The following is a 22,006-nucleotide window of genomic DNA, read 5'->3' as shown; positions in this document are numbered from 1 at the left end:
ATCCCTCCAGGGATGGTGACTTCACCACTGCCCACGGGCAGCCATGGCATTAAAAAGCAGCAAAAAAAAAAACCCCACACCAGGGGGAGAAGGTGAACCCTGAGGGATGCAAATAGCAGGACTAAACACCCCCCAAGGGAGCTGGAGAAGCAGGTGCTGGAGGCTGTCCCAGGCTGGGGAGCGGGGCTGCCCTTTGCCCGCTGCGGGGCCGGACGCCCATGTGGCCGTGGACTTTGGCAGCTGCACCCGGGGAGCAGAAGAGAAGGGCCCCGGGGGCCTCCCAGCAGGTGTGTGTGGCTGCTGTGGTGGGGGGACAACGGGGAGGGAGGGGCCCCCCCAAACCCAAAATGAAGGGGGCCCTCGGCGGGACTGAAACGACGGGTGTCTGGACGTTTGTGTCCCGGGGACGACTTAGGGGGAAGGATCTTCCTTCCCCTGGAAGGGGCAGAAACTGAGTCAGCTCTGCTCAGGTGTGTGTATGTGTCCCCCACCAGCCCTGAAACGACCCCCAGATGTCTTAAGCTTGGAGTATGGGAGGGGTGACAAGTGGTTTGGGCAGCATCTGGCCATCTGCCTGTGTTGGGGAGGGTTGTGAGTGGTTGGGGGGGGTGGTTTGGGTCCTGATGCTGCAAGAGGAGTTGGGGGAAGCTGGAGAGTGGCATATTCTCCCTGCCCCAGCAGCTGAGTCTTTACCCACATGTTACCCTGGGCTTTCTTTAGGGTTTCTTCTGCATGGGACCATTAATACAAATCCAGTGTCCACTTGAACAGCTGCATTCTTGTTGGAGCTAAAAGTCAGTTGGAGATCCCCGTTCCCGCTCCGTCTCATGTGAACGAGGCTCCACGTTTCCCTGCCTCTGTCCCTACACTTTGCTTTGAGAATAACTCTCCTTGTCCTGCTCGTAGCTAGAACCTGGTGATGGACCCCCGGGCCCCTGCCTGGCTGCCCCAGCCAGCCCTGGGGGGGTGGGGAGAGGCTCAGCATGGCCCCCCACCCCAGCCCCGACGGCAGCTCCTCCGTGCAGGACCCCCAGCCCGGCCTGGCTCCTGGGATGGGAGCCACCTTCCCAGCCAACCCTGGGATGAGGGTCACCAGCCCCGGAGGAGTGCCCATGGACCTGTTTCCTGGGCTGAGTACCCCAACCAGCCATACTCCAGGTGAGAGCTGCCTCCCTTTGCCACCTTGCACCGAGCCCCCCTCCTTGAAAACCCTTTAAAAATAAGATTTGATCACTTTGCTGTTCTTCTGGGCTTGCAACACAGATCCTGCCCTCATCACAGCTTGGGCAAAGCATTAAGCAGCTGCCAGCCCCCCTGCAGTGCTGGATCCAGTTCTGAAGCCCCCGACAGAAGAAGGATGTGGAGCTATTGGAGTGAGTTCAGAGGAGGGCACAAAGATGCTCGGAGGGCTGGAGCAGCTCTGCTCTGGAGACAGGCTGGGAGAGTTGGAGTGTTCAGCCTGGAGAAGAGAAGGCTCCAGGGAGACCTTAGAGCACCTTCCAGTGCCTGAAGGGGCTCCAGGAAAGCTGGGGAGGGGACCTGGGACAAGGGCATGGAGTGACAGAATGAGAGGATGAGATTTAAACTGGAAGAGGGGACATCAGGAAGAAAGTATTCACTGCGTGAGTGGTGAGACCCTGGCCCAGGTTGCCCAGGGAAGCTGTGGCTGCCCCATCCCTGGCAGTGTTCAAGGCCAGGTTGGATGGGGCTTGGAGCAGCCTGATCTAGTGGGAGGTGTCCCTGCCCATGCAAGGGTGTTGGGTCCCTTCCAAGCCAAACCATTCTATGACAAAGTGCATATCTTTTTTTTTTACCAGGAGCAAGGTGAATGATAAAAATACAAAGGAAGCATAAATAGGAGCAGAAGGGAGTTTGCAAGCTCAGCTGCTGGAACAGCGGAGGGGGGAAGGGCAAAATGGGGGCTCAGAGGATGCTCTTGGTGCCAGGAAAGAGCTTTGAGCACTCCAGCAAATTTGGGTTGATTTATAGAGTCATAGAATGTCTTGGGTTGGAAGGGACCTCTAAAGGTTGTCTAGTCCAACCTCCCTACAATAAGCAGGGACATCTCCAACTAGACCAGGTTGCTCAGAGCCCCATCAAGCCTGACCTTGAGTGTCTCCAGGGATGGGGCCCCCACCACCACTCCAGGCAACTTGTTGCAGTGACCCACCACCCTCATATTAAAGAACTTTCTCCTAATGTCCAACCTAAATCTGTTCTTTTCTAGCTTGAAACCATTACCCCTTGTCCTGTCATTATATGCCCCAGTGCACAGGTCTTCCCCAGCCTTCTTACAGGCTCCTTTCAGGTATTGGAAGGTTGCTATAAGGTCTCTCTGGAGTCTTCTTCAGGCTGAACAGCCCCAACTTCCTCAACCTGTCTTCCTAAGAGAGATACTCCAGTCCTCTGATCATTTTTGTTGCCCTCCTCTGGACTTGCTCCAACAGGTCCACGTCCTTCTTGTGTTGGGGGTTCCAGAGCTGGACACAGTGCTCCAGGTGAGGTCTCACCAGGGCCTGGGTTGTTGCCCTCAGCGAGTTGTGGTGTGGGTACAGAGGGTTTTGTGGTGAGGTGTGATGCTCACACTGAGAAGGGGGGTGTTGTGTGGGGCTGAGTACATTTACTGGTCTGTAAATTGTGGAGGGTTAAGGGGGTGGGTGTCTGGGGCCAGGATCTGGCACAGGGAGAGACCTAATGCTGTGCAGTGGACATGGCAGCTCCAGAGCTGGGAGGAGAAGGTGCTTCTGGGGCATCTCTCCTAAAACGGGTGGAAGTTGGTCCCTGTGACAAGTCCACACCATCGAGCTGGAATTGGCCAGCCCTGAAACCACAGGGCACAGCTTCCTCAGAGATGGGGATGGGAAGGTATCCAAGCCTCCTCCTCCTCCTCCTAGGTGTGCTGTTTGACCAGTTTCTGGCCCTGCTGCTGAGCAGGTCACCCAGCTTTATTTCCATCACCTCTCCTGCCTCCGTGAATCACATCTAGTACATGAGTGGAGCCCTAGATGTGGTCCAGAACCTGCAGCAGTGCCCGTGTGTTGTGTTTCAGGCAAGGATATGAAGACCCCCACTGGCAGTATCGAGCAGGCACTTATGGGGATGACTACACCTACCAAAGCCACCAGTGGCAGCCGGTGGCCTGGCAGGGTGACAGAGGTACAGGGTTATCCTTTGGCTCTGGGGATGAGGGCAGCTCGCTTGAAAGGAGAAGAGGTGAATGCTTTTTTTTCCAGGATGGGTCCTTTTCTAAGAGCTTGCACATCTCCAGGACTTTCTCCTGCCCGTGCTCCTGGGCTGTGTGGGTTGTTCTCCCTGTGGAGCACTGCCCTCATTTGGGACACGTGAGCAGGAACTAAGTGCACCCAAGGGAATGTTTGGTCTTGATCTCCATGGCTAAAACCCTGCATCATTCCTGACTCTAGGCTGAACTTGATGCTGATGGTGCTCAACAGGGTGGCTGGGGCCTCCTTTTTGCTGAGTTCCTGGGCTGAGAAGTGGAGGGAGAAAAGAGGAAGGGGCATCAGTGCTGTGTTGGCAAACATGTGCAGGGCTTTGTCATCCCTCCAACATGCTGGGCTGATTTGGAAGCAGCTGGGGTGTCCATGGCACGTCGCCTGACTCATTGCTTTCTTTTGCAACTTCATGTTGGCTTGTTGCTCTAGAGGAGCAGCAGCACCACATCTTGATTCCCTCTCTAGACCTGAGGCAGGGAGAGACTTACAGCAAGAGTACCAAGTACCAGGACCAGCACTACTACAGGGGGTACCACCCCAACCTAGCTGCCAGCCCCCCGGGGCAGGACAGGTAATGCTGGAGAGTCTGGGCACCCCCTGGTGCAACCACTCATGGTGATTTTGGTGGCTGGTGCCAAAATCTAGACCTTCAGGATGTCTCCTTTTCCTCCCATCTGCAGGACTCAGGCCTACAGCTCCTCTGAGGACAACTATATCCTGGCTGCCAGGAGGGCAGGGGGAGAAACCCTCAGCAGTGATTTGGGGGAGACTGGGGGCCAGCCCCAAGAGGTAACCTCAAGATGGGCAAGGGTGGGAGGACAGAAGGCTTGGGGATCTCCCCAGAGATTTTGGGAGCAATCCACGTGTCCCTCCACCAGCTGGGAAGGAGGCTGAGGAGGAAAGGGCTGCTTTGCTATGTTGCACCTGGTACTTAAGTCTCTGGGGATGGTTGTAGAAGGTTTTGGTGAGGTCTCCATCTGCTGGGCTGTTGTTCCCCCAGGCGTGGGGCTGTACACACTGTGCAGGGCCAAGAGCAGGCCAGAAATCCAGGCTTGGTGGGATGCTCTTCTGTGTCATTGTCAGCTCTGTCCACCATGGCCTGCTCCACTGTGCTTGTGTCCTGATCACTGTGTTTTGCCCAGAGCAAATGAGAAGATAAATTGATCTGTGGTGGTTTTGCTCCTGGGAAATGTCTTTTTTTTTTTGGGTTCCCAAGTCCCATCTGCTGGTTGTGTTGAGGAGCTTGTTCAAAAGCAGCATGACCAAGTCAAGGGAGGTGATTATCCCCCTTTGCTCTTGAGAGACCCCCCTCCTGCAGGGCTGGGTCCAGTTCTGGAGCCCCCAGCACAAGAAGGGCATGGAGCTGTTGGAATGAGTTCAGAGGAGGGAACAAAGATGTTCAGAGGGCTGGAGCAGCTCTGCTCTGGAGACAGGCTGGGAGAGTCGGGGTGTTCAGCCTGGAGAAGAGAAGGCTCCAGGGAGACCTTAGAGCACCTTCCAGTGCCTGAAGGGGCTCCAGGAAAGCTGGGGAGGGGCTTTTTACAAAGGCATGAAGTGATGGGATGAGCCAGCACCATTTCAGACTGGAAGAGGGAGATTTAGGTGAGATCTTAGGAAGAAATTCTTTGCTGTGAAGGTGGTGAGACCCTGGCCCAGGCTGCCCAGGGAAGCTGTGGCTGCCCCATCCCTGGCAGTGTTGAAGGGCAGGCTGGATGGGGCTTGGAGCAGCCTGGGCTGGTGGGAGGTGTCCCTGCCCATGCAGGGAGTTGGAACTGGATGATCTTCAAGGTTCCTTCCAACCTGAATTATTCTATGATTAGGGCTAGGAAAGCTGTTGGTCTAGACCAGTGGCTGATGTAAACATTTTTAAAAGCCATTGAGTTGGAGAGAAGGATGGGTCGTGATGAACCCAAGGTACTGAAGGGTGTGATCTCTTCAGATGGGGATTCTCTGTGCTGCGCTTGGGCGCTTTCGGGGAGCAGCAGAGCCCATCTCCATGCCCTGGGAGCAGAAGAGCAGTGATGTCCCTAGTTTCCCAGCCAGGTTTGTGTTGCTTCACAGCCCGCGGGCCAGCCCAGCCTGCTCCTGCAGTACCGGGAGGCAGGGCTCAGCTCCAGCAGCCACGAGCTCAGCCAGTACATCCGTGATGGTGCTGACAGCTACGGCCCTACACCTCTGGGGATCTGGAGCCCAGCACCAGCAGGTGAGGTGCAGTGGGGCCCTGGTCCCCTCTGACAAGGAGGGAGCAAGGAACGAAGCAGCTGGCTTCAGATTTGCTGTCTCACGTCTCGGGCCTTTTCTGGAGGAGGCTGTGAGGGTGCAGGACACAACTTGGGGGGCTGCAGGGTGGGCACGCAAGCTGGTGGCTCTGCCCTGGTAGGTGTAGGAGCTGCTGTGCATGCCTTCTGCTTTAGGGGACAGTTTTTGCACGGGGGATCAGTGGAGGGTGACAATTTGGGGCAGCCAGCTTGAGACCCGATCACTTCCTCCATAGTGGGGGGGGTCGGGGTGAAGGGGACTCATGGTGGCCTGTGTGTTGTTGCAGGGGGGCCCTTGGTGTCCAGCCCAGCCCTGGTGGTACCCCTCAAGTTTTCACTGCCACATGTGGCCATCTGCTTTGGAGCTGGAGGCCAGCTGGTGCTGGTGTGTCCCCACCACCCTGCTGAGGGCCAGCTAGCCCACGTGGAAATACACAGCATGGAGGTAGGACACAGCCTGGCATGGACTGGCTCCCTGTTACCCTCAGTAGCCTTCCCATCCCCTGCTGCCCTCTTAGTCTCCAACTCACATGGACTCTTGAGTCCTCACCGTGCCAGCCTGTGCTTTCAGCCTCTGGGCCCCACGTCCTGCTCCTTCTGCTCTGTAACCCTTGTCACCTGTGACCTGCTCACAGCGAGCCCTTCTGGTAAGGACAGATGCAGTCCATGTCTCTCTGAAGGACAATTCTGCACACCTTTCCACGGTGCTCCAATCCAGAGGCAACATCTGTCCCCTGAGTCTCCCACAGTGTTTCAGTCTCGTGTTTTGCCTCCCAAAGGTGGTAGATGCCCTCTCAACAGGCCTTTCTTTCCTGGACCTTAGCTCTAGGGTCCAGGTTATGGTTTAGAGTCTACTCTCTATTACCTTAAGACTGCACAGAGAATGGGTTCCTGAGCACTTTTAAACCCTTGGCCAAGGCACTGACTTTGAGGTAGCCCAGCTGGGGGTGGCCTGATTGCTGGAGTCCAGCTGCTGAATTTGCTTTTGTTTCTTAGATAATCCTTCAAGACACCAAAGAGCTGGAGGAGCTGCAGGCCTTTCCAGGGCCCCTGGCCAGGTATGCTGCACCAGCAGCACCAGGAGCTGTGTCCTCCTGACTGTGTGGGCACGGCTGGCTTAGGAGCACCTCTCCTTTGGGTGGAGACATGAGCTCAAGGCAGACTTTCAGGGTCCTCATTGCTTTGAGATATTGGCCCAAGTCAAGTCTGGGTTCGGATTGGGAGCCCAGCCCTTTTGCTGGGGTGGAGGTTGGTTTGGGTTGTGGGAGGTGGTTCTTTTGAATATTCATAGGGTGTGAGTTCAGTTTGCTTTGGTTGTCTGACCTTCTTTTATACTCATGTCCCAGCAAACTGATTTTTGGGAGATCTCTTTGGATGTCTAAAGCCCTGGGTCAACCTGTGGTTTAACTTTTCCTAGTGTTTTTATCCCCTGAGACTGAGCAGAGCAGGGAGCAGCATCCAGGCCTGGGATGCACCTTCATCCAGTGTGAGTCTGGGGATGAATCATGGCTTGAAGTGCATCAGGTTAGCTCTGTGTCCTACCAGTTACATCAGCGTGTCTGATGGTCACTCATAACCAAAGCTGGGAGAGAAGAGGAACATGCAGGGGGAGAAAAACCATCCACTGAGCAAAATAGCTGGGTAGGAGAGCTGGAGGTCACCACTTGTGCCAAAGGGGGAGATGCTGGGAGTCTCCATATGATATCTTCATGTGGTTGAGCCAAGATCAGCATCTCCATCTCCCCAGCTCCTCTTTCCTGGCTGGTTGTGTCTCAGCCATCCTTCTCTCCACCTGGCTGATGATTCTGTTGTAAGACAGCAGCCCTGCCTGGCTTTGCATGTAGCTGAAAGGTTTCTGCTCCTGCTTCAGACCCAAAGGGTTTGGGTGGTCACAAGTGTCTTTCTCCCTGCACTGTGCCAGTTAAAGCAAAGACACAGCTCCAGCAGCCTTGGACGTCCACAGCTGTAAGAGCAAAGCCAAACCAAGGTTCTTTGCAGATGGATGGAGGAAAATATCAGGAGAGCAGGGTCAGAGATTCCTCCCTGAAACACTGACATCTACAGAGTGTCATATTCATGATAAAATTTAAGCCTTTTTGAGCTTTGGTGTGACCCATGTGGGATGTGGTCATTGGCACCGGTGGTCTTCTCTCCTCCATCTCTCACTGTGCATCCCGACCAGTGAACCTGGGGCTGGTTTGAGCACGAGTGATGTCCCAGATTGCTCTGCCTTGGGGTTCTTGTGATGCCTTTCTCCGCGGTTGTAGGGAAGACCTGCACAAGGGGGACGTGATGACGTTTTGTCAGCAGAAGATCACAAGCTGTGATCTCTCAACACAGAGGGGCAGGGATTCAGCTCTTCTCTGGAAACTCCTGGTCCTCCTCTGCCGGCAGAACGGGGTAGGTGTCCCATGGAAGGGAATGGCATTTTTTTTTTTCTTAGAAGACAACTTATATGCCCCTTGATCCTGCTGCTGCTTTGAGGGGAGGGTGTACCTTAGAAGCATGGCATTGCTTCATCCAGGAGCCAGCATTTATGCTTTAAAGGGGATTATTCCCTTAATCCAATGAAACCCACCAACTCTAACCTGTGGCTGCTGGTTGGAAGCAGATGGGGAAGATCCTCAGGGTGCTGTGAAGGTCTCGCTGGTTGTGCAGACTCCTCTGCCCTCCACCTGTGGGCTGGTGGCCGAGGCTGGTCTTGTGGAGGAGGTGTGCTAGGTTGAGGATACAAGCCTAAGGAGCTTCCGTGGGCCCTGCCTCTTCCCTTCCTTTCACCTTTACCCAGTCCATGGTGGGCTCAGACACGGCGGAGCTGCTGATGCAAGACTGCAAGGGCCGGGAGAGGTACAAGAGGCAAGACCCCCCGACAAACCTGGTGGGCCTGACGGACGATGAGTGGGTGTCGCGTCAGCCGGGGACGCTGGACCTCATCACAGGGGAGGTCCCTCCCGTGGTGGAGACACAGGCACAGATAGTGGAGAAGTTCACCAAGCTCCTCTACTATGGCAGGAAGAAAGTAAGTGGGGAGCAGCATCCAGGGCCACGGGACTGATGTTTTCCCCTTGGATCCTTTGGCCTCCCTGGGTGGGTTTGCAAGGAATGAGTGGTCGGGCTGTGCCTTGTGATCTTGGGATCAACGTTTTGGGTTGTGTTTGTACAAACGGGGCTTACAGCAGTGATTTCCCACCATTGGGAACTGGGATGGGGTCCCAAGTGAAGACAAGAGCCAGAGGCTTTTGCCAGCACCCTGGGTTTAGTTGCAGCTGTGACCTCAAGGGACACCGACAGCACAGGGAACGAGGAGGGCTGGGTGCAAGGAAGCTTGGGTGCCCAGGCTGGGGTCCCACAGCCCTGGCAGGGTGAGCTAACAGGCAGCACAGGCCTGGGAATCCAGAAAAGACAAGATTGTTGTGAGGGTCCCAGAAGGTAGGAAGATAAAGGGGCCTTTGTGAACACGGAAGAGTTTTTTGAAGACTATTAGTCAAAGCCAGAGCAGTTATTGGGGCTCTTCTCTGAGCAGGGTGAGTAGAGAGTGGCCAGGCAGTGGAGGAGGGCAGGGAAGCAGAGTTACTGCAAACCCTGTTTCTTCACCTTGGCTGCAGGATGCTCTGGTCTGGGCCATGAGGAACCAGCTGTGGGGCCATGCCCTCTTCCTCTCCAGCAAGATGGACCCTCGGACTTACAGCTGGGTGCTCACTGGGTAAGGTGGAGAAGCTAAAGCAAGGTACCATGCTCTGGCTCTGCCAAGCCTGTTATCCCTCCGGGTGCCCCAGTGCATGGGAAAAAAGAGCATTGATTTTTGTCTGGATCCTTTCAGAGGAGCAAAGGGGAGGGGGAGGCATCCATCCAGATGGGCCTGAGTCCTTTGGGCTTCCTGAGGGACAGGAGGAACCAAGTGAGGGCTGAACAGCAGGAGGAGACCCATTCCCTGGAGGTGCTGGGTGTATTTATTCTGAGTTTTTGGCTTTGGCCTTGCTGCCTGAGCAGGGGCAGTCACTAGGGTAGGGGGGAGCTGAGCCATCTTCACTGTGCTCCAGCCTGGTCTGAGCTGTTCGTCCCACTTGTGTGAATGTTTTCTGGTGGAATTAATGTTGATCCCTTCAGGGAGTGTTAAGCAGAAATTTGGTCTTGTGCAACCTGAATCCTTTAAAGGAGGCTTTATCCAGCATTGTCCTGGAGACTTGCCTGCTCTGGAGGTGATGCAGATGGTTCTGGTGGGCTGATTGTCCCTCCTGCCTTCTCTGAGAAGCCTCCTAGGACACAGCTTTCCTGGGGCATTTGGGTTGTGCCCTAGGGAGGTGAATGAGGGTTTGGGATCTTGGCATGGCAGCCTTGTCTCTGCTGTCTCCTCACAGGTTCACCAGCACACTGGCCACAAATGACCCCCTGCAGACCCTCTTCCAGCTCATGTCAGGAAGGATCCCTCAGGCAGCTCTGGTCTGTGAACAAGAGGCATATCCCTGTGCTGTGTCACCTGCCTGTGACATCCACCTTGTGGTTACCATCTCTGCTCACCTTCCCTCTCCTCTTGTCTCCCTCCAGTGCTGTGGGGATGCCACATGGGGAGACTGGAGGCCTCACCTGGCTGTGCTGCTGTCCAACAAGGTTGGAGACATGGAGCTGAACCACCGGGCCATCATCTCCATGGGGGACACTCTGGGTGAGCTGAGATCACTGTGAGCAGTTATGTCCCTGCTGTAGCAGTTGGCTGGACACCTGCAGGTCACCATGCATGTCCATGCTCACAGGGATGCATGTCAGTGTTGAAAACGGGGCGTGCACACCTGTACCCCTGGAGCTGCTGTGCTTAGACACACCCATTAGCTGCTCTTTTGGAGATTCCTGGAGTGACTGGACCTGGGGGAACGTGACTGCAGGGACTGAAACTTGCTCCTAGTGGCAGGGACCCTCAGGGGTTTGATGCAGATGATGGCAGGCTGCAGAGGTGAAGCTGGGACCTGCACAGGCTCCCCTGGTCCTACCACTGAAGTCCCCCCCCCTCAGCACAGAAAGCAGCAATTGGGAAAAACACGCCAAAAATTGGGAAGATAAGAGGGTTCAGGATCCAAATGGGGAGGGGAGAAAAGTGGGGTGCTTGGGTTTGGGTTTTCATGTGAGCATGGGGAGCTCTGAAGCTGTGCTGACCATGCAGTGACCTCTCAGGACTAAGTGTCTTTTTTTTTTTTTCCTCCCACCCAGCTGGCAGGGGGGCAGTGGAAGCAGCTCATTTCTGCTACCTGATGGCAGACACTCCTTTTGGCTACTTTGGGGCCAAGACAGACCGCATGGCTCTGCTGGGCAGCAGCCACTGGTGAGCAAGCCCAGGCAGGTGGTGCTCTTGCCAGGGTGACACGTGTCCCACCTTCTCCAGATCCCCAGGATCTGACTTGAATGCCAAATCGATCCTGGTCGGTGGGTTTTTGTTGCCCTGGGCTTCTCCAGCCACTGCTTGGGGGCAGGGGGGAGAGCTCTGCTTTTGTTTGCTGGAGCTGCCCCTCTCCTCTGCAGTCAGACATTTGCCCAGTTTGCCAGGACAGAGGCCATCCAGAGGATGGAGATCTTCGAGTACTGCCAGCAGCTCCGACAGCCTGAAGCCTTACTGCTCCCCTTCCAGGTATCAGATGTGTGCAAGGACATATGGTGCAGCAGCTCACACCTGCCCCCAAACATCTCTCCCTCTCCCTGAAGCCAGGGATCCAGGCTGGCCTGCAAGGCTTGTCCCTTCCCTGGGCTTTAGGAGTGATGCCCTGGCTGAAGGGGCTCCTCTGGGGCAGGGCTTGGGGCAGGTTTTGGGGTGCAGATTTGGTGCTTGCTCAGGTCTGGTTGCCTTCCTGGTCTCTGGGTGGTGGACAGCCTGTTCATTTTGCAAATAAGCCCCTGGGTGCTGCTGCCTCAGGCACTGCACAGATGGGACAAATGAAGTTGGTTTGACCTCATGACAGCTCCACAGTTTGGGGAGCGTGGCTGGACTGCCCCATGGGGATGGGGGAGGTGTCCCCTGAGTTGCAGGTGACCTCTGGGTGCTGAGGCTTGTGATCCAGGGTGGCAGGGTGGAGGTGACCCATGGGCACAAGCATCTCCTTGCTCACCAGTGTCTGCTCTGCTTCCCTCCTCCGAGGTGTACAAGCTCCTCTATGCCTCCCGCCTGGCCGACCACGGGCTCCCAGCCCAGGCCCTGCAGTACTGTGAGCACATTGCCACTGCACTCCTGGGCCAGGGCCCAGCCACCCACCCTGTCCTGGCCCAACAAGTGATGAAGGTGAGTCTTGTCCCCTCCTCTGCATCCTTGGCAGGTGGGTACCCATTCAGGACCTGGTCTGGTGGGAAGTATCCTTGGGGTTTCCCCTGGTTTGGGGGGGCTCGGCAGCTCTGAGCAGCCCCACCGTGGTTTGCTGCCTGAGCAGGGTAAAGCCAGCCCCTCTGTGGGGTCTCTAATATCCATGGCTTTACAGTAGAAAACAAAGGAATTGTGTTGACTGCCAAGTAGGACCAGAGTTATCTGGAAGCAAAGGATGTTTTCTGCTTGGGAGGGGCTTCGTTAACTTTGCACTGGCACAGATTGAAGGAGCTGAAGTGTGAGTGCTTGACATTCCCTCCCCCCCAGCACATGATCCCACAATTGCCTTGGCCTGCCAGGGGCTTTTTTTGGCATGGCAGTGAGCAGGAGCACATCCCAACTTCTTGCCCTGAGCTTAGCTCTTCTGCTCTGTGAGGGGCAGGGAGGGAAGAAATTGCCCCAGGTTCCCCCTGGAGGAAGTCTGCCCACTCCACAGGTGTCACTGGGACAGTGCCAAGGCTTTCTCCAGGGGGAGGCAAAAGCTCTGCAGTGCTGGGAGATGAGGGGCAGCAGGGATGCTTGGCTGAGGCAGGTGCTTTAGAATCACCCAGAACTCAGCTGGCACAGACCTCCCCACCCCAGTGCTGAAACCTATTTACTGTCTTAACAGCCTCTCAGATCTGCTGTTCTGCTGGGAATAATGCTCCTCCTGGGAGAAAACACTTTCATCTGAAAACCCAGTGCATTCGTGGATGCCCTTATCTTTGATGTTTCAGACTGTGTTACAAATTATGATACATATTAGGGGTTGATTAAGACTTCCCCTCTTTTGAAGCTGGGGACGATGTACAACCAGGTGCTGGTTCATTAATACTGGATCAAAGAGCACATTAGCTTTTGGATTAAACATTCCCCCCGTTTAGGAGTAATCATGCTTCTAATTTCCTCTTTCCTGCAATTGATTTAGGATGAACACACGTGTGCTTGCAAAAAAAAGTTGGGGACTGGTGGGTCTATTGGCAGCACAAACTCCTGGCTGGGTGCTGGGTTACCCTGTTCTTTGTGGTCGTCCTGTGTCCTGAGCTGGGCTCCAGCCACAGGGGTTGTGTCTCTGTAACCTGCTGGAGCTGGGAAGTGTGTTTCGTGCTGGTTTAGGCTTGGTTTTTAAAAAGTTCAGCAACAGGAAGAAGTGGCTGATGGGGCTGGTGCTGAAGGGAGGTAGCTGAGAGCCCTGTGGCTGTGGAGGGTGGCTAAAGCTGCAAAGCCACCTCTGGAAGGCTGCTGGTGACCCTTGATGCAGCAGCTTTGTGGCAAAGCCTAGAAGATAAATGAGTGCAAAGGAGCTAAAAGGGAGCTTGATAAATCCCCAGGAAGTGGGTCGATACCAGTAAGAGAAAAATTCAGTGAAGACTTGGATGAAAAGTAGTGCTTTGAGTGCCACCTCCCCTTGTCCAAGCAATTTCTCCAGGCTGGGATTAAGCTCTGCAGGGAGCCCTCTGCTGCACCTTGGGCTGGTGGGATGGGTTGTCCCAGGAGAGCCTCTTGTTCTGTTGATGGTAGCTGGACCTCATGTGATTGAGAAGGCTGTGGCCAGGGCAGTGTGGACCCTTCTCTTGCAGGAGAAGTGAACCATGCAGCAGCAGTACTGCAGAGAGGGACCTGGGGGAGATAGTGGAGCATGGAAAAAATCCCAAGCGGAGCTGTAACAGGATGCTGTGGCAGAAACAAACAAAACCAAAGCAACAAAACCAGTTCCAACGTTATAGTGTTATTCTGGGCTGTGAGAGCAAGAACAGCATGTGTGAGACAAGGAGGTGCTAATTCCCCTGTGCTTGGGTCTCGGGGATCTTGGCCGGGGAGCTGTGCCGTGTCTGGGATGCTGTGCTCAGGGACAGGGTCAAACTGCAGCAAGTGCAGAAGAGAAGAGCAAGAGTGATAAGAGCCTGAGGGGAAAATTACCACCAAAGAAGGTTTTTTTCCAGGCCAAATATACTGGGGGAGGAAGGGGTATGTGGGATGTGCTGATGTTCCCTGGCATTCAGGGGGCTGCTTTTCAGGGGATGGTGCCTACCTGGGACCAGGCTTAATTTGCAGCAGGGAAGTTTTCTCTTAGACATTAAGAAAAAAAACCCTAGTTCTAAGGACATTAAGCACCAGGACAGTCCTGGGAGGCTGTGAAACCTGTTTGGAGATTTGTAAGTGCAAATCAGGCAAGCGGGCTGGTGTGGGCACACAGGGTTGTCTTGAGTGTCAGTGGATGGATCAGGTAACCTCGGAGGTTCCCTCTCAGCCCTGTCTTTGTTTTCTGAGTGGTTGTCAGTGATGGGAATGCTTGTTGCAAAGCTCAAACTCTGCCATCCATCCCTGTGGGTCAGGTATGGGGTTGGTGCACAGCTCTGGTGGCTGGGCTGCTTCTAGGGCTCCCGGTGGGGTGTCCTGCAAACCTGCCAGAGCCTCAAGCAGGCCGTCAAGTGGGATTAAAGGGACTTTTTTACCTTGGAGGAGAAAAGGATGGAAATAGTGACTTGCTTCTCTGATGTGAAGAGCGTCTTTGGCATCTCTGTGGAGGTGGCTGAGATGACCCTTCTGGGAGGCTTTGTGGGGCATGGCATGGGACAACAGCTCTCTGCAGCAAAGCAGGAGAGGGAGCAGACCTTGCACCAAGAGGCTGCTGTTACTTCTACCTTCATATTATGGAGAAGGGCAGCTCTGGTGCTATTTTTCCCTGGATCTGCATGTGAAACCTAGTGCAATTGTTGTGAGGGTTGGTCTCTTCCCTGTGGAGCTGAGATGCATGACAAGCCCTGTTGTCCTCCTGGCTCTGCAGCTAGCTGAGAGGCTGAAGCTCTCTGACCCATTGCTCCTGGAGATGCCAGAGCAGGACCAGACACTGGAGCCAGAATGGCTGGTACAGCTCCGAGCCTGCTGCCAGGAGTGGGAGGTAAGGAGGAGCCAGGGATTCTGAGGTGGTTTGTCTGCAGGAGCATCCTCCTGCTCTGCCCTGACCCGAGGGGATGATGGGTGTGGAGGTCAGAAGGCTGTTTTTATCCAGGTGCCTTTCCCCTTGGCTTGTGAGATGTGGTCTCAGCCATGGGACCTGCAGCTTCAGTGGGATCAGGAGGGGTTGCAGTACCCAAGGGTGTGAGCAGTGAGGGCTGCAGAGCTACCCACAGGGCAAAATGCTCCTTGTCTTGGCTCAAGAAGGGCAGCCAGGGGCTGGTGGCTGAATGAAGATCTCCTCTTGCAGCCAGAATTTTGCAGAGGACACTGGTAGGCCATCACCCTGCAGGTCTGTCCTCTTGGGTCCCTGAGCTGTGGTCAGGCCCTTGGATGGTGCTGTTTGTTCAGGTTGCATGTCTGGTTTTGGTTTTGTGACCTTTTCTGTCTCCAGTTATCCTCCATTCTCATTCTCAGCCTCCTTCCCTTGCTGTGACCATGTTGCTAAGGGTCTCACCTGTAACCTGGGCTCCTTCAGCCTGGGGGGGGGAGTCGTGAGCCCCAGACCCACCAGCACCACACTTCCCTTCACATCTCCTTTGTGCTTTCATTAGCCTTTGCCCTGTGCTACCCCTTTTCCTAGCTGTTTTATCTCTGGTTCCTTGTAGGTGGAAGATGACCTCCCTCCGGAGGTGGCACCTGCTCAGTTAGAGCTCTCCTGTGCTGCTGCCTCGACTGCAGGTAAAGAAATGGAAGCAGCAGGTGGCAGTGGCCACAGCTCCCTGCTCCCCTGGAGCATTTCTCAGCAGCTGCTCCTTGCTCCTCACCCCCCCTCAGAGCTCAACACTTGGCTCCTGCCTGGATGCATCCCACCAGCGTGAGGCTGCCAGGGATGGCCTGCGAGCCAAGGGCTTGATGCTCTGTGCCCTCCACGCAAAGTCTGAGTAATTGGGCCTCACTCTTGCTGCTTCAGGAGGCCCTGTGGGTGCTGTGGGAGGAGAAGGGAGGCTGGGGGTGGGTGGGGTGGGTGAAGCAGGTGCCCTCCTGGCTGAGGCTCGGGGGAGATGGCCCCGTTCCCAGGCAGTCCTCCAAGGATGCAAACTGGAGCTGAGCTAAGGGGATTTCACACCTGCAGAGCAGAAGATCCTGGGAGGAGCTCATCCCTCTGTGTGCCAGGCTGCAGCATTGCCCTCCTGGTGAAGCCCCAGCATTTCCCCTTCCCCAATGCCTCTTTCATCCCTTTGCTTTTTTCCCCCTCCCATGGCAGTTCATTCAGAGTCAAGAGCCAGCAAGATGAAGGACATGATCCTCCCCTGGGTGGCTGTCAAGGGAAGGGCTGAAGAGCTTGGGCAGTGTGTCCATTGGAATGTCCCATCAAGGAGAAGTCATGGGCATTGGTGGACAGCCACCTCCAGCAGCAGGATGCCCTGGCACACCTGCTTCTCCTCAGATCTAGCTTTCTGCTGGGAATCCCAGCACTGATGGGTGGAGAATCGAGGCTGGTGCAGACAGGATAAAACATGACACATTCCTCCAAGCCATTTCTTCCTATCAGGTTTTCCTGCTGCTGCCAAATCTCTCTTCAAAGAGCTCTCCCAAGCAGTAAAAAGGGTCATCAATCCTGATTGCCTTCTGCTGCTCTCAGGGCTGAGGCTATCATCAGCCTTCCCTGGAAAAAACTTGCAGTTACAATTGGGTGGCTTCTCTGAGTGGCCAGGTCTGCTCCAAGTGGTCTTGGCAGCTTGCTTCCCCAAATGTTTGGCACTTCTTCATTGAGAAGGTCATCCAGAGTCACAGTCCAAGGGACCTGCACGGAGAGAAAGATGCTTTGGTGCTGAATTCCTCCACCTTGGGAAAGACAAAGCTTGAATCAAGGTGTCAAGCTGGGATCCACACAGTCACAACAACCTCCCTCTCCATCCTTATAGCCTGAACTGTCTTCTCTGACTTTTCCTGTCTCAGCTGGCTTGGCAGTGTGGAGCTGAGCATCCATCCTCCTCTCTTTGGATCTTGAGCAGCTCCTTGATGTGAGGCCAAGCCCAAGTGGGTTGGAGGCGATGCCAGCAGGCAAAGCAAAGAGGTCTTGTAGCACTGCATCCAAGAGGTGCCACAGTCTGTCCCCCAGGCTCAGCCCCACAGAGTGTGGGTCCTGCCTGGCCATGGCTCAAGGCAATGGGAGGGAAACTTCCCAGTGCCCAGCACTTCTCTGGCTGGAGGCTGCAGAGCTGGAAGAAGCAAGATGTGCATTTGGGGCCACGGGCAAAGTGCTGCCCAGCCTGTGTCCAGCACCAGACACAGCAGCATCTGTCTTAAATAAAACAAACCCCACTTGCTCAGCCTGCCTTTCAGACAAAAATACCAGGCCCAAAGAAGTCTGCCTAAAGCAAGAAACTCATCCACGGGCACTCCTGTGGAGCAGGAAGGAAGGCTGCAGCTTCCTGGGGAATTTTCTTTCCTGTCTGAGGTGTGTGCAGCAGGAGCGGAAGAAAAGGCTGGAGGCCCCAGGCTCCTTTGAGCTGCTGGGCACGTGCTGCTGGTGCTTGGTCTCTTTGCTTCCATAGTTCATTTGCTTCTGGGTTCATTTGCAACCTCAGGCGTGTTCCCAGGAGGTTCCCCCTGTCTTTCACAACCCACCTTCCTTGAAGCTTCTGAAAGGTTCTCACTGGTGCACTGTGCCCTACCTCCTCCCTTGTCCACCTATGGTCCCTGGGGTCCCTCCTTGCTCCCCAGGGCCTCTCCTCACCTCCCTGACTCCACTGATGTCTAATGGAAAAGGGGACAATTCTGTGCAACAGCCTAATGAAATGACAAGCACTGAAGCAAACGCCTGAGGTGGAGATTATTTTTTTTTGCTTTTATTTGCAGATGGAGAGTCTGGCCAGGAGCTTTCACAGGGTGATGAAGGCTACCAGTATGACCAGTGGTACGAGCCTCTGCCACTCCGGGTACCCAGCTCCCAGGAGGATGTGTCTCTTCGGTCCCCAGCACCTGCTCAGGTCACAGCATCACCCCAGCTCAGCGTTGGGCAGGAGCTCCAGCCCCCAGGGAGGGCTGCCCCTCCGGGAGGGGTTTTTGTTGAGCCCCCTCCAGAGGTGGTGTCACCAGCAGGTAAGTGCTCCAGCCTTGTTCCTCTGAAAAATGCCTGTCCCCACAGAATTGTTTTGGTTGGAAAAGTCTTGTAAGATCATCTCCTGAGGGGACATCTTGGCCACACAGACTTGCTTTGGGGTGGGATGGTAGAAGCACTGAAAAGACCTCTGATAGATGTGGCAGGAGCTCCTCAGGTCAAACCCTGTGCCCTTCCTTCTGCTCCACAGGAGAAGCTGGGGAGCCCCAGGGCACCCTACTCTCCCTCAGGGACATGCAGCCATCCCTCCCAGCAGGACAGGTGAGTCAGAGGGGTCAAGGAGACATCCCACTGGGGAATTTGGGACCTACTGGCTTGTCCTTCTATGCATTTAACCCACATGGAAACCCCCATTGTGGTGCCAGCCATCCTCTTGGGGACCTGGCAAGTTTGGGTAGCCCTGCACCTTGCTGCGGGTGCTGTCCCTCCTCTCCTGCTCTGTAAGGGACACAGAAGGTCCCTGGGGATGCTGTCTGTGAAGCCTGGCATGGAAAGTGGTTCCAGAGGTTCTCTGGGGGGGGCTTCTCTGAGAACACCAAGCTGCAGTTCTGCTCTCTGTTGCCAGGATGAGTTCAAGGCAAGGGCTCGGACCATCTCGGAATGTTCCACTGTCTCCTTGGAAGATGACAGCAGGCCTTCCTTGGAGAGTGCAGCTGAAGATGCTGATGAAAAGCCAGCACCAGCAGAGGCTGTGAAGGCAGGTGAAGATAAGGTGAGCGATGCCAGGGCTGACATGAAGTCTTGTGCTCCGAGCTTGCCTGTCCCACTTTGCCTGCCCTCATCTGGGTGAAACAGTGCCTGCTCCCAGCTGGAGCAGGGTGGCTGTGGCATCCTCACTTTCTCACCCATTTCTGTTGACTGTGACCACCTTCATTTCCCAGGGCTCTGGATTCAGGTGGTTTGGCTGGTTTCGGTCAAAGCCCACCAAGGAGACATCTCCTACAGCCACACCTGAGGCAGCCTCTGACTCCCCCACACCGGAATCACAGGTAGGGGTTGAAAGGCTTGTCCCATCCCCAGGTGACACCCAGGGTTACAGCCATGGGGACAAGGTGACACATGTTCCCTCTCACCATTTCTCCCTGTGTCTCCACGCAGGGTGGCTGGGCCGTTGCACAGCTCTTCGGTGGCCGTAGTCAGCCTGTGTGGGGACGGGGTGGGTCTGGGACCCCTTTTAACCTAGAAGCGAGTCCCTGGTTAGTACTAACTGTACATTGATAAAACCTCCACGATTCGGGAGGTGCCCTGAGCACTCGGCAGGCTCCGTGGGGATCACTTGCCTCCGCCAGAGCGGAAAGCAGCAGCTGTGAGCGGCGCCGCTCCACGGGTTTTAGGAGCTGAAGGGAAGGAAAACCTCTTTAATTGGAAGCACAGGAGAGGCAGGGAAGCAGCCATGTGTAGTTATCCTAGTCCTGGCCGAGCCCTCAGAGCGTTCCATCCTCCACTGCGGGCTGGTGCTGGGCTTGCAGGCAGCTTTTGAAGCGAGAGCCTCCGTGGAAGTTACTTCCTGGTTGAGCATGACCTGCAGTCCTGGAGAGGGACGTTTTTGGATATTCTTTCAAAACTAGCAGGAGATGAGGCATGGGGGGGGGGGCCCTTACACTGTACACAGGCCTGGTGTCCAGAATCCTGTCTAACTTTGAGGCCTCTAGGCAGTTTAGCTTTGTGACAGGGGTTCCTTGCACTGTAGCTCCCCTCTAGCTGGGGTGCCTGTAGCTCTTGGGGTACCTCTGCAGCAGGATGGGTGCAGAGCAGTATCCCAAAAGCGTGGCGTGGAATCTGGTGCAGAGGTCTTTTCACCATGAAAGGACCTTCTGCCCTAAATGGGTGGATGTGGTTTCAGGAACAGACATCTCCATCCTCCCTCAGTGCTCCTCTGGCTGCTGGGACAGGGGCTTCGGCGCTGCCTCTGCTCAGAAACCCCAGTAAGTGCTGCATGGCTCCCCTCACCCCTCTCTCCCTGCCAGCCTTTTAGAAGCTCCTCCTCTTAGTTTTAAGGGGTGGTGTTTTTTTTTTTTTGGCTGTGTGCCCCAGGAGGAATGCAAGGTGAAAATTCCTTTTCTATGATTCCAGTGTCTACCGAGGTGAAAGGCTCGTGGGGCACAGATGGTGGGGAGCCAGCAGGAGAGCAGGTGAGGAGTGCATTTTTGTGTGAAGGGAGGGGTGGGGTGTCTGAAATTGAGGGGTTGCAATTAATTTTATCTCCCTTCAGCCTTTCCAGGTCAACTCCCATCAACCTCTTCCACCAGTGAGAACAATCCCCCTCTTCAACCCTACCCAGGTCTCCCAGGTGAGAGCCCATCCTCCTGCATTATTGTGGGCTAGGGTTGAGGGTGACTTCTGGTTTTTGGGGTGATGTCAGAGTGCCTGCAATCTGCAATGGGCAGGCAGGTAGCTGGCTGTGAGACTTTGGTGTCTGTAAGGAAACAAACTGGGGAAGGACAGTGAGAGGGGGATGGAGAGCGAGATGCTTGTGGATTTATCCTGTGCATGGCAGGTCCCCATTTTGAAGTGCAACCTTCCCTTAACACCATAGCATCACAGACTGGTTTGGGTTGGAAAGGACCTTAAAGATCATCTAGATCCAACCCCCCTGCATGGGCAGGGACACCTCCCACCAGCCCAGGCTGCTCCAAGCCCCATCCAACCTGCCCTTCAACACTGCCAGGGATGGGGCAGCCACAGCTTCTCTGGACAACTTGTCCCAGGGTCTCACCTCCCTCCCAGGGAAGAATTTCTTCCTAATACCTGACCTGCACCACCTCTCTCTTGCTTCCTAGCTCGTTGCTGCCTCTCGACCCAGCCAACCCAGGCTGCTTTCCCAGCGTCGCTACCCCAACCCTCTGTGAGCAGGGGGGGCAGAAATAACAGTGGAAAGGTTTTAACCAAAAAAAAACGGTGGTTGTGATTATTTTATGGGTGGGGGTGTGTGTGTGTGTCAGAGGCTGGACCAGTGGGCTCAGGACAATGCTTGGGTTTTAGAAGGTGGCCCTAAAAGTCATTTAAATGGAAGATGTGGGATAAAAAGGTTGTCTGGGGGAGAGTAGTCTGAATTATCATAGAATCATTCAGGTTGGAAGGGACCTTAAAGATCACCAAGCTCCAACCCCCCTGCCATGAGCAGGGAACCACCAGATCAGGTTGCACAAAACCTCATCCAACCTGGCCTTAAAAACCTCCAGGGATGGGGCATCAACAACCTCCCTGGGCAACCCATCCCAGCTCCTCACCACCCTGAGAGTGAAGAATTTCTTCCGAATATCTGACCTAGATCTCTCCTCTCTCAGTTTAAAACCATCACCCCTTGTCCTATCACTGTCTTCCCTGATGAAAAGCCCCTCCCCAGCTTTCCTGGAGCCCCCCTACACTTGGGTTGCAGGGCTGTGCCCCACCTCACTGATTGGTCTCAACAATTGCTGGCCCTTATGAATAAATATCCTGCCTTGGTGAGGCCACATCTGGAGTATTGTGTCCAGTTCTGGGCCCCTCAGTTCAGGAAGGACAGGGAAGTGCTTGAAAGAGTCCAGGGCAGAGCCACCAAGGTGATGGAGTGGAACATCTCCCTGATGAGGAAAGGCTGAGGGAGCTGGGTCTCTTGAGCTTGGAGGAGACTGAGGGGCGACCTCATCAGTGTTTATAGATATGTTAAGGGTGAGTGTCAGGAGGACAGAGCCAGGCTTTGTTCAGTGATGTCCAGTGACAGGACAAGGGGCAATGGGTGCAAACTGGAGCACAGAAGGTTCCATGTGAATATCAGGAGGAACTTCTTTCCTGTGAGAGTGACAGAGCCCTGGGACAGGCTGCCCAGAGAGGCTGTGGAGTCTCCTTGGCTGGAGACATTCAAACCCACCTGGACACGTTCCTGTGTGATGTGCTCTGGGTGCCCCTGCTCTGGCAGGGGGGTTGGGCTGGGTGATCTTTCCAGGTCCCTTCCAACCCCTGGGATCCTGTAACAATCACGCCGCGTGCGGGACACACACCCAACAAAAAAATGTCCAGGGGAGAGTAGTCTGAATTGGGTTGTAGGGCCGTGCCCCACCTCACCCATTGCACTCAGCGTTGCCGGCCGTGAGTCTGTCTCAAAGCACCGCGGGGCCACGAGCATCCACCGTGGGGTGGGCGGGGAACACAAGGGACCCCCCCACCCCCAAATCCGGCTTCTCCTGCCCGG

The 22,006-nt window shown here is 55.1% G+C and overlaps 1 protein-coding gene across 6 annotated transcripts; it reads left to right on the top strand.

Annotated features, from left to right (window-relative positions):
• Positions 1-202: 202 nt before the first annotated feature.
• Positions 203-20,731, top strand: SEC16B (SEC16 homolog B, endoplasmic reticulum export factor). 6 transcript variants are annotated; one of them, XM_051625038.1, is made up of 27 exons: positions 228-287; positions 721-794; positions 907-1,158; positions 3,050-3,213; positions 3,699-3,804; positions 3,914-4,022; positions 5,295-5,436; positions 5,779-5,936; positions 6,488-6,549; positions 7,759-7,891; positions 8,280-8,510; positions 9,097-9,194; positions 9,850-9,931; positions 10,037-10,154; positions 10,694-10,805; positions 11,003-11,108; positions 11,613-11,753; positions 14,599-14,712; positions 15,377-15,449; positions 17,574-17,816; positions 18,026-18,096; positions 18,401-18,547; positions 18,717-18,824; positions 19,679-19,760; positions 19,870-19,967; positions 20,048-20,125; positions 20,616-20,731. In XM_051625038.1, exons 3-27 carry the CDS (start codon positions 920-922, stop codon positions 20,682-20,684), a joined length of 3,084 nt encoding a protein of 1,027 aa, XP_051480998.1. In that variant the 5' UTR covers positions 228-287; positions 721-794; positions 907-919; the 3' UTR covers positions 20,685-20,731. The 6 variants fall into 6 exon arrangements, with proteins under 6 accessions (XP_051481000.1, XP_051480998.1, XP_051480997.1 ...); XM_051625040.1 differs by lacking the exon at positions 721-794 and having other exon boundaries at positions 203-287; XM_051625037.1 differs by having other exon boundaries at positions 721-1,158.
• Positions 20,732-22,006: the final 1,275 nt, after the last annotated feature.

The sequence above is a fragment of the Apus apus genome, chromosome 7 (assembly GCF_020740795.1).
Source record: "Apus apus isolate bApuApu2 chromosome 7, bApuApu2.pri.cur, whole genome shotgun sequence".
Lineage (NCBI taxonomy): Eukaryota > Metazoa > Chordata > Aves > Apodiformes > Apodidae > Apus > Apus apus.
The sequence above is the reverse complement of the archived record's forward strand: the minus strand, read 5'-3'. Positions and strand labels throughout refer to the sequence as shown.

Bases quoted from the DNA above. Each gene is read 5' to 3' on its own strand.
- SEC16B (XM_051625040.1), top strand. From the start codon at position 920: ATGGACCCCCGGGCCCCTGCCTGGCTGCCCCAGCCAGCCCTGGGGGGG. The intron at 7,892-8,279 runs GTAGGTGTCCCA...ACCTTTACCCAG, and splicing joins TCCTCTGCCGGCAGAACGGG to TCCATGGTGGGCTCAGACAC. The intron at 18,548-18,716 runs GTGAGCGATGCC...TTCATTTCCCAG, and splicing joins TGAAGGCAGGTGAAGATAAG to GGCTCTGGATTCAGGTGGTT.